This window comes from Natrix helvetica, assembly GCF_964273705.1.
Source record: "Natrix helvetica genome assembly, chromosome: 5".
Classification (NCBI taxonomy): Eukaryota; Metazoa; Chordata; class Lepidosauria; order Squamata; family Natricidae; genus Natrix; species Natrix helvetica.
The window spans coordinates 146,423,032-146,434,160 of record NC_138551.1 but is presented as its reverse complement, the minus strand read 5'-3'; the positions used below and the strand labels follow the sequence as shown (position 1 = coordinate 146,434,160).

General features: G+C 51.3%; 1 protein-coding gene across 1 annotated transcript in view; it reads right to left on the bottom strand.

Moving 5' to 3' along the window:
- Positions 1-3,157: 3,157 nt before the first annotated feature.
- The window catches only part of CASZ1 (castor zinc finger 1), a 149,209-nt gene continuing 141,237 nt past the window's right edge, over positions 3,158-11,129 (bottom strand). Inside the window, exon 17 of the mRNA XM_081955524.1 lies at positions 3,158-9,914. Coding sequence (XP_081811650.1) covers positions 8,722-9,914 — 1,193 coding nt within the window. The 3' untranslated portion in view covers positions 3,158-8,721. The remainder of the gene's footprint in view (positions 9,915-11,129) is intronic.

Sequence of the window (11,129 nt, the reverse complement as noted above, 5' to 3'; positions counted from 1 at the left end):
AATCTGTGCAAAAGGGAAGGGTGTCGAGTTGCTTCCCCCCCCCCCCAAAAAAAATCCCCTTTCGTATAATCGAGGTGAATTTTGAGGCCAGGCCAGAGAAGGTAAGCATTTGTGGAAGAGTTTCGTCCTTCACACCGTAGCTACTCTCTGCTTCTCCTACTGCTTGAGAAATCCTCCCAGCAGGTTTCTGGGGACGCAAGATGTGTGAAAGGCTTCTAATTAGTCATGCCTTCTCTCTCTCTCTCTCTCCCTCTCTCTCTTCCTCTCTTCCTCTCTCTTTCTTTCTCTCCCTTTCTCTTTCTCTTTCTCTATCTCTCTTTCTCTTCTTTCTTTTTCTCTTTCTCCCCCCCCTCTTTCTCCCTCTCCCCCTTTCTTTCTTTTTTCTCTCTTTCCCTCTCTCTTGCTCTTTCTCTCTTTCTTTCTTTCTCTCTCTTCCTTTCTTTCTCTTTCCCCTTTATTTCTCTTTCTCTTTTGTTCTCTATCTCTCTTTCTCTCCCCCATCTCTCTCTCTCTCTCTCTCTCTCTGTCTCTCTCTCTGTCTCTCTCTCTGTCTCTCTCTCTCTCTCTCACACACACACACACACACACATCCCAGATCTTCCATCAGAGGCTCAGCCTACCTGCTCCAGAAACCTTTTTCTGAGCTTGGTGATTTTCTTGCAGACGTTGCTACTGGCCTTCACTGATGACGTTACCTAGTTTGGTAATGAGACGTCTGCAAGAGAACCACCAAGCTCAGAAAGTAACAAGGACCCCAGAGTTCTCTTCCCCCTCCTCCCCGCTGCAGACCTCACTCCCTTCTAGCCCTGATGATGTTAGATAGCTTGGTCATGAGACGTCTTGCAAGAAAACCACCAAGCTCGGAGAACACCGAGACCCTGCAGTTCAATCCTGAGCTACAGATATTCTAACTGTAGCGTCAGGTCATGAGATTTGGGAGAGTTTTGGGGGAAATAACAGCAGAGCCCCCGGGATGGGGAGGTGATACAAGGGGGAAGCGCATTTTCTAAGAAAGCATTTTCTAGCCCTCTCTGATATCTTTTAGGACGGTTATGGCAAACTTTTTCAGCACCGGCTGGCCAAATCGGAACAACCCGAAGATCAACTGGCTGGTGCCCACATGCCAGTTTTCAGGCTGGTTTTGGGGCTGTTTTGGGGGCCAAAAATGGTCTAAAAACACTTTTGGGGGGCTTTTAGGGGCAGTTTACTGGTGCTCTGGTACCTGGGAAGTCCAGCTGACATGCGTGCCGGAAAGCAGAAGAGTAGCTGGCGATGGCGCATGTGCCCGCGGAGAGGGCTCTGTGTGCCAACTCTGTCATGCGTGCCGTAGGTTTGCGCCATCATGGTTTCAGGAGAATCTGCCCAAGCGTGTACTTCACAACTGCACATTTGATGCAAATGTTGGGAGAGCAGCAGGCACCCACACCGGGGATAGGAAGTGGTGTTGTAGAGGGTAGGAATTTCGCTTCTGGTGCCCTGATAAACGGGTGGGCAGTGGGTGGCGAGGGACAAGGGCAAGGAATGGGATCTTCCCTTTGAGGGCATCCTGCCCCCCCCCCCAACGGCCCCTGCTCCTCCACTCGGCCGAGAGAACAGCTCTTCAGGTTAAGTCTTGATGGAGACCAGTTGGCCTTGGGGTGCCTGGCTTGCTTCGCAGGGTCGTGTAGATGCGTGGCCAGGCCGAGTGTGCAGCTCTGGGATCCCCTTCGGTCCCTGGGAGGAGTAAGGAAACCCCCCTCCCCCATGATAGAGGCGGGGAGTTTGGAAAAAGTCCAGCAGGGAGCCCCTCGTGGGGCTCTTAACAGCCGCGTATTCAAGGCTGGCTCCTTGCTTGACTCCTCTCTCCCTGCCTGCCTGGGTCTTTCCCAGATGACTGGAGGTAGACCTGTCCCCAGGAATCCTGGGAAGGGCCTTTTTTTTTTGGGGGGGGGTTCCCGGTCTCCACCATCCATGACATTTGGGTGCAAAGTGTTTTTCCCCTCCCCCAAACCTCTCCCCTGCACTGTCCTAGACGGTGAAGGCGAAGCTTGCAGGGGCCCCTCCCCAGGATTCCTTCAGCCCCCACCCACCGCTGGTGTTGGGAACGGCCCAGCCAGGGCGGGAGGGAGGAGGGTGACCCCTTCCTCCCTTGGTTGGGCCCTTCCCAACACAGGGAGGGAGGGGGACCATGTCACACTTATGAATCTTGGCAGCCCGGCCTCTGTCAACCATGACACTACAGGGCTCAGGATATGTGTGTCCTCCCCCTGGAAACTTCTGCCCCTCCCGTCCCTGCAATGCCATGGCTGGCCAAGGCGGCAGGACCCCTAAGTGCAAAGGGATTCCTGGGTGGTCTCCCTTCAGCCCCCCTCGAGGGGGGTTGGCAGAATCCCGCTTTGCACTTTAGGGGTCCTGGAACACCCCCCCTCCACCAGCCACAGCATTGCGGGGGGCGGGGAGAGACTGGTTCCCCCCCCCTTTCCCCCTGGCTATTTCCACCATTCTCCTTAAGGGGAACTGAGTGGTGCCAAGGCAAGGATGCCCCCCTACTTCTCCTTACCTTGGGGGACAAAAGTGGTATCCTGTGTGCCTCCTGGAGGGGGAATGCTGCCCCCCCCATTTCTCTTACTTAAAGGTAAAGGTTCCCCTCGAACATACGTGCTAGTCGTTCCCGACTCTAGGGGGTGGTGCTCATCTCTGTTTCAAAGCCAAAGAGCCAGCGCTGTCCGAAGACGTCTCCGTGGTTATGTGGCCGGCATGACTCAACGCCCGAAGGCGCACGGAACGCTGTTCCCTTCCCACCAAAGGTGGCTCCTATTTTTCTACTTGCATTTTTTTTAACGTGCTTTCAAACAGCTAGGTTGGCAGAAGCTGGAACAAGTCACGGGAGCTCCCTCCGTTATACAGCGCTAGGGTTTCGAACCGCCAAACTGCCGACCTCTCTGATCGGAAATGTGGCATGGGGGGGGGTGTTTCTTCACCTCCCCATGCGCTTTCCTTAGGGGAAACTAAGTGATGCCCAGTGTTTCCCTCTCCCCATAGTAGGAGGAAATAGATTGTGTGCGCGCCCCCCCAAAAAGACAGAGGGCCTGCTCCACCAATGGAAACAGGATCCGAGCCACCAGTTAACAGACAAAACCATCACAAACCAATAGAAATAATTGCTGGGCTCTTTTTTTTCCTGTTTTGTTTTGTTTTTGCTTTTTCCAGTTTTTATTGAGTGAAAATGTCAAACCTTGCATCAGTCATGCAAAAAAAAAATATCAAATAAATAAAACACATATATTAAATTTTCTAGTAGCACTAAATTCAAGTGGAAAAATATTCAGTTCTTAATAACGTAGGTGCTGAGGAGACCAGATTCAAGTAAAATCAGAGCACACAGTCCTGTCGTTAGGATTAATTTTTTTTTCAACTTTCCGCCTTATTTTGTTTTGTTTTGTCTCAAAATCCTATATATAGCTATATATCTATATATATATATAGGTATATACATATAGATATATATATATATACACACACACGTTATATATGTGCATACGTATTATTTTATATTTTATATATATATATATTTATATATATATATATACACATACATATTTATAAAACATTAAAAAGCGCAACTTGTAGTTTTCAAGCATCACTTCTCCCCCTCCCCCTTGCCCCATCCCCCACACAGAAAGAAAGGAAAAATAATAATAATAATAATTAAAAACAACCGAAGAAAAAGTACACGTTTTTTTAAAAAATTCAAAATGAGCTAGCAATGGCTTATAGTCCTAGTGTGCAATATGGATTTTACAAAAGGCTAGAAGTCTCCCCCCTCACAAAAAATAAAATAAAATCCCCCCCTATGTCTTGTTATGTATGTGGGTGCCTTTCGGGATCCTTTTCGGAAGGGAGGGGTTTATTATTATTATTTAAACTTTTCTTAGCTGGGGGGGGGGGGAAACGACCGTTTTCATGTTCAACCAGAAAGTAGTATATATAGTAAGGTGGGATTTCGGGGGGGGGGCTGGTAGGCACACTTTAGAAGCTGCCGATGTGCCAAGCGGGCAGAAACACTCTGCATGCCCCCCCCCCAATGCCTTCTGGTCATACTGGGAGTTTTCCCCCCCCTTCGGGGCCGTTTATGGGTTTGAGCTTTTCGGGGTGGGGGTGAAAAACATCTATTACATAATTGAAGTGAGTAAATATTTTCAATACCGTGTTTCCCCGAAAATAAGACAGGGCCTTATTTTCTTTTGACCCCCCCCCTCCCCCAAAAATAAGCGCTTGGCCTTATTTTCAGGGAGGTTTTATTTTCAGGTGAAGGAGGCGTTGAGCATGGTGACCTCACAGCCGCTGCTGTGTTCAGATATTTTCGGGTGAGGGCTTGTTTTTAGCGCATCCGCTGAAAAGCCCGATTGGGCTTATTATCTGAGGAGTTCTTATTTTCAGGGAGGTCTTATTATTTTTGAGGTGAAGGAGGCGTTGAGCGTGGTCACCTCACGGCCGCTGCTGTGTTCAGATATTTTTGGGTGAGGGCTTGTTTTTAGCGCATCTGCTGAAAAGCCCGATTGGGCTTATTATCTGAGGAGTTCTTAGTTTCAGGGAGGTCTTATTATTTTTGAGGTGAAGGAGGCGTTGAGCGTGGTCACCTCACGGCCGCTGCTGTGTTCAGATATTTTTGGGTGAGGGCTTGTTTTTAGCGCATCCGCTGAAAAGCCCGATTGGGCTTATTATCCGGGAAGGCCTTATTTTCAGGGAGGTTTTATTATTTTTGAGGTGCAGGAGGCGTTGAGCGTGGTCACCTCAAAGCCGCTGCTGTGTTACTATATTTTCGGGTGAGGACTTATTTCAGCGCATGCGCTCAAAAGCCCGATTGGGCTTATTATCCGTGGAGAGGTCTTATTTTTGGGGAAACAGGGTATTAGATCAGGTAAGGCTGGGTGACAAAACAGATTAAGAAAGGACAAAAAAGAAACTTCAAGTGCCTTTGTCGGATATCTATGTATATATTTTTCTTCTTCTCTTCCTAAACTGCTGGCTTCTCCGGTAAAATTACAAGCCCAAGTCTATCCCAGCACTTAAAAGCGTGTTACTCGTCTTACACATTTCCCACTCATGCCTGCGTATATTAAGTGCTTTCTCCTCAACCGACTCTCCGCCCAGAATGCAGCAAGATACGGGTGCGGATTAAGTGTTTCCTAACAAAACCGTTAAAATAAAATACTTTTTTTTTTAAAGTGGAGGAAAAGCTCCAAACTCTGGAACTAGGCACAGGAATGAGTAGATAGATGCACCGTTAACTCGGGTTTTCATGTGTCCAATTGGGGGAGGAGAGGGGGGGCATGGAAGAAACCAGTATGCCCAGAAGGCTGTTTAAGGTTTAGGGGCCCCCGCAGCCATCCACATCCCAAAGGAGAACAGGTACGTTTGGATGTCCATTTGATTCAGGTGACAACCCCCCCCCCCCCGGGACAATACAGCTTCGGTTTAAAGAGGTGTCAGCCTGGCGGGGGGGGGAGTGTCCAAATCGCCCTTTCCCTTTTGAATCCGGATGGCTGCGGAGCCCGACTGCCCCCCCACCCCCAATTTTTTTCTTCGCGGCTGCTAAAGGCCGCTGGCTAGAAGTGGCTGGAGATATTATTGCCAAAGACATGAGAGAAATATTACAACAGCTTGAAAGTCGCAAAGTTTTGTAAACACACACACACACACATACACACACACACACGTGTGCTACTCAAGTCCGGAGGACCACTGAGTCCTCTCTCTCAAGGTACCTGGGGGGCTCAGGGTGGGGTGGAGTGGAGAGCTAAGTCACCCTTTCCAAAGACGGGACTGCAAACTAGAGGTTTTCCATAGCACCTTTGGGGGGAGCTACCCAAGTAGCTTTTTTTTTTTAAAAAAAAAGAGGAGCAGGAATGGATGGGCTTTTATCTGGGCATCGCCCAATTGAGCCCCAGCGGTGGAGTCGCTCCGACTCGTGGTCCTCCCAGCCTTGAGCCTTTGGAGGAGGAAGGGAAGCCGCACGACTGCCTGGCATTCGTGGTGCCCCTTTTGGATTCAACTGCGTTTGCCGAGAGGGGATCAGGCCGGAGTTTGGAGCCCTGCTGCCAGGCCACGCCCAACTAGGAGGGTTTTGGTGGGCTGCCCTTTCGTGAGGAACTCAGAATGGGGAGAAGGGTTGCCTTGCCCCAAAATGGTTGATGCTACCCTTTAAAATACAATCAATACTCTGTGCGTTGCCTTTACCAGCCACACCATAAATCTATCTGCTATCAATGGAGGTGGGGGGGGGGACAACCTCACATGACAAAATATCTTGGTTTCTTTCAATGCCAAATTGAAATACTGAGTGGTCCGTGTTTTGTCCATGAGGATGGATCAAAAGCATCCTCCCTTTTGCCTCTTGATCACAGGGTTGGAGGCAAGAGTAACAGATGAACAGAGTTGGAAGGGACCTTGCAGGTCATCTAGTCCAACCCCCTGCCCAAGCAGGAGACCCTGTTCTTTGGAGATAAACCAAAGGCCCATTTCTCCAGGTGGCTTCTCACCGGACCCTCGGTGTGTGATCTGAACAGCTCCTTCTCGTTTTTAACAGATTAACAGAGTTGGAAGGGAGTTCATAGGTCATCTAGTCTCACCCCCAACCCCCCGCTCAAGCAGGAGACCCTACACCATTTCCGACAATCTCTTTTTCTAGCTATAACTCTCCAATTCTCTCTCTCTCTCTCTAATATATATATATTAACTTTTACAGAGGGGCGGGAATGCAACACGGCCATCATTTTCTGGGACACCTGAAACAGTTTTTGCAATCCTCTTTCCTTCCTTGCTAGCCTTACATTTAACTAAAGTTCCTGGATTACATTCTCATTCTTTGCACTGCGAAGCGACTTCTGGCTTTCCTTTCTTGGTTTGTTAGTTTTGTTTGGAGCCCAACAGCACAGAAACAAGACACAGGAAGGGGAAGAGCTATCGCCGACACAAAAAACCTCGGCTGTCAAGTATCAGAAGCGAAAAGACCTCCGAGGATGTGTTCTGGGGGGGGAGGGGGGTGTTGAGCAGGTTCCTCGGCTGGGATGTGCCCGGACTTTCCCCGGTGTTTCGGGAGCGGGATAGGGGGAGGCTGGAGCACTTGGTCTTCCCAGTCTCAATTCTGGATTGGGAAAGACTTGAATTTCTGCCACCCACCCGTCCCGGATGCGTCCAGAAGAGCGAGCCACAGATTCCCCTGCCTTGGCTGAGGCCTTCAGGGGAAGACACCGGGTGAGGCCTGGGTCTCCTCCGGCTCCTCCTCCAGCAACGGAGCCAAGGTGGGGCTGAAGGGTCCTGGGTTTGAAAGACCTTCAGGCCCATCCGGGAGAGCCCGTGGCCAGCTCTTCTCCCTTTCTGCAGGCTGGCCCCTTGGCTCTCCCCCCACCCTCCAGAGGTTGGGGTGCTTAGAGCTGTGCCTCCTTTCCTTCAATGTGCCCCCCCCCAAGATCGACCAGAAGGGGACCCTCCAGTGCAGGAGTGGGTTGCTGCTGGTTTGCTTTGCAACATGCGCAGAACATGAAAAAGTTAGTAAGAAAATATTCCGGCAATGGCATTGCCAAACGGAGAACCAGTTCAGGGGCGTGGCCAGCCTGTGTTGTTGCTGGTTCGGGCAACCAAGGCCAAAATACCACAACCAGTTCGGCCAAACCGATGCAAAATGGTAGCAACCCACCTCTGCTCCAGTGAAGGAGAGGCTCACATTATAAAGCAATTCCTTCTTCCTTAGAAAAATTAGTAACGTTATTATTATTATTATTATTATCATCATTATTATTATGACTGATATTTCATTCTCAGCCTGGATCGATCCCTTTTGTCTTTTCCCCTGCTTCTCTTTTTTTTTTTTTTGCTTTTTGTTTAAAAAAAAATGAAACAAAACCACAACTGATAATAAATACCACTGTTCCAAGCATTCCCAGCTGCCTGAGACACCCGTTTCTCCCATTCATTTGATGCCGGAGAAAAGGAGAAGAAAGGAATAGGAATATAAGTGATACCGGAACCCACCCCGTTCCCTAATTTCCCCACTTCCCGCCCCCAGTGGCAAAAAGGACTCGGCTCGCAGCTTAGCAGAACCTAATCCAGCTTTGCCGCTATATATATATCTATATCTACATCTATAGATATATAGATATATCTATATTTTGTATGACTTAACGCTCTTCATCCCTACTCATATCCCCCGCCAGATGCTAGCTGCCTGCCCCCCCCCACCGTCTCCCTGAGAATGGGAGGAGTATTAGAGGACAAATGAACACACACCGGAGTCGAAGGGTTAAAAAAACCGTCCCGCCTAAAGCGGGGTCAGAAGGGGCAGGGCACTTCCTGCCACGGGGAGCACATCCATCCAGAAGCGGGAGGGTCAGTCCGTCTGCATCATGGGACCACCATGCTCTGCCTGCTGCCCCCCTGTAAACATGTGCACCCCAACAGATGGGTCCTCCAGCTGCCCCCTATCCCACCCCGCCCTATCCCCAGGATGTTGCTGTCACTGCTGCTTCCTCTCCGTGTTGTGTGTGGTCCAAGAATCAGTGCTTCCCTCCGCCTCTCGCGCACCTTCTGGGATAGAGTCAGTTTTGCTGCTCGCTGGCCGTTCTAGCATTCGTTCTTGCCTCTCCCCCTCAACACAGCAAGGTCCCCTGTCCATGCAGTTTTTTGCTTTCTCTGCTCGCCTAGGCCAAACCCCCACGCCCACCGCTGCTGTGTGGCTGCTCCTTAAGGGGCTGGGGCTGAGGTTGTCTCGCTGGAAGGCGTGGAAGCGTCTCTGGGATCCGCAGTGGAGGAAACGGCCACCTCTAGTTCGCTAATGTCTTTCGCAGGCAGGCCCTCCGCGTCAGGGAGCGATTCTTCCGAATCAGTGTTCAGATCCTCTTCCTCCTCTTCCTCATCTTCGTCGTCCTCCTCATCCTCCTCTTCATCATCATCATCCTCGTTCATTTCCTCCTCCTCTTCGTCATCGTCGTCGTGGGAAGAGTCGTCCTCTTCTTCCACGTTGCCACAGCTGGCCAGGAAGTGCTTGCTGGCGGCAGGGGCCAGGGTCTCCCCCGGGGCGGAAGGGAGGCCACCCGTGCCCTCGGAGGGCTTCTGGCTGAGGTCCACGGAGTCGTTGAGCCCCACGCCCACCGCGTTCTGCAGGAAGAAGAGGGAACTCTTGGCGTCTGTGCTCAGGTTGAGGGAGCTGTCCAGGTTGACGGAAGCACTCTGGGCCTCATACTCCATGGGGACGGCCGGGAGTCCCTCGGGCCCCGGAGAGATGGCCGGCAGCTCTCCCCGCTCCTGCTTCTCGTGCTTGCGCTTGTGCGAGTCCATCTGCGACATGCCCACCACGGTGTGCTTGCACCCGGGGTAGGTGCAGTGGAAGTGCGAGCACTTGAGTTTGTATTTGCACTCGGGCACTTCGCAGTCCACGCTGGAGCTGAACTGGCAGAAGCCAGCGGCGCTGATGACGTCCTGCTTGCCGTGGTGCTTGCGGTGGGCCGTCACTTTGGTGCTGTCGGTGCAGCGGAAGCCGCAACGCAGGCAGTGGAAGTGCGTGCTGTTGCCAGAGAACTGGCAGTCGGGGAAGTGGCAGCTGAGGGAGGACTTGAAGCGTTTGAAGTCATCCAGCACCAGATTGTCCACCCGATCGTGGTGCTGGGCATGCTTGTACATGTGGGTACGGCCGCAGAATTTGTACCCGCAGTTCTCCCGGGTGCAGTGGTAGTGCGTGACCTTGAGGGAGAACTGGCAGTTGGCATCTTTGCAGTCCTCGTACAGGTCGTACCGCCGGAAGCCCTCCAGCATCATCCCCTCGTCCAGCATCTTGCGCGAGGAGGGGGTCTTGCGGCGCTTGCCGAAGGGGGACATGTCCTCGATGATCCAGAAGCGCTTTTTGGCCCCCGCGGCGGTTGGCATGGTGATGGTGTTCCCTAGGGGAATAAAGGGAGAGTTTGGCATTGCGGGAGAGGACAACTCCCCCTTTTTCTTCCAGACCCTCCCCCATAATTAATCAAATGCATTTTGTTTTTGGCTAATGTAGCGTTTCTGTTTTAATTGCCAGGTTGCAGTAGAGGACCGTCCAGGTCAGTGATGGTGAACCTTTGGCACACGCATGCCAAAGACACAAAGACCAGCTGGCCGGCACATGCATGCCTCTTTTTGGGCCATTTTCTGGGATGTTTTCAGGATGTTTTCCAGGCCATTTTTAGCTGCTTTTTTGGCTGTTTTTCAGGGCCGGTTTTGGCCCGAAAAACAGCCCAGAAAGGACCTGAAAATGGCCTGGGGTTTGGCCATTTTTAGGTGCTCCAGAGCAGCTGGCAGCGGCGTGCATGCCCAAAGAGAGTGCTCTGCATGCCACCTTTGGCACCCATGCCATAGGTTTGCCATGACAGGTCTAGGTCCTGTCTCTAAGCGAGACTCAGGAGAAGTGCCTCTCCCATGGGGTGGAAGTCAGAGGTCCTTGGTGCTGAGCTGGCTAGTTTTCTTGCATATGTTTTATGACCCAACTAGGTAACAACATCACACTAGTACCAAAGACAAGGAAGGAAGGAAGGAAGGAAGGAAGGAAGGAAGGAAGGAAGGAAGGAAGGAAGGAAGGAAGGAAGGAAGGAAGGATACTTGAAGCTCAGGGTTGAAATGAGGGGCCCTTGGTGCTCTCTGAGCGTGTTTGTTTTCTTGCAGACGTTTCATGACCCTAACTAGGTAACATGTTCAATGCTAACCTAGCACTGATGATGTTACCTAGTTAGGTAATGAAACGTCCGCAAGAAAACAAGCCAGCTTAGAGAGCAACAAGGAGCCCTCGTGTCAACCCTGAGCTACAAATATTCTCCTGTATCAGAATGGAAAGGCTCCTGAGACCTGGATGGACCAGACTCCTTTAACCTTTTGCAAGGTTTTTGAAAAGCCGCTTCCTACTCCACCCACTTACCCACCCCGGCGGTTGGGTCGGAGGATCTGTGAGCGCCCACCTGTACGGCTAGGTGTTGAATGGCCTTCGGGGGGATTTTGTTTTTATTACATTTCGCAATGAACCTCAGCCTCCGCCATGGTGCAGGAGGCCGACTAGGCCACGCCCACCATGGCCACGCCCACCCAGCAACGGGGCAGCGAACCCGTTGGCTGGAACTTTTGAAGGCCACCCC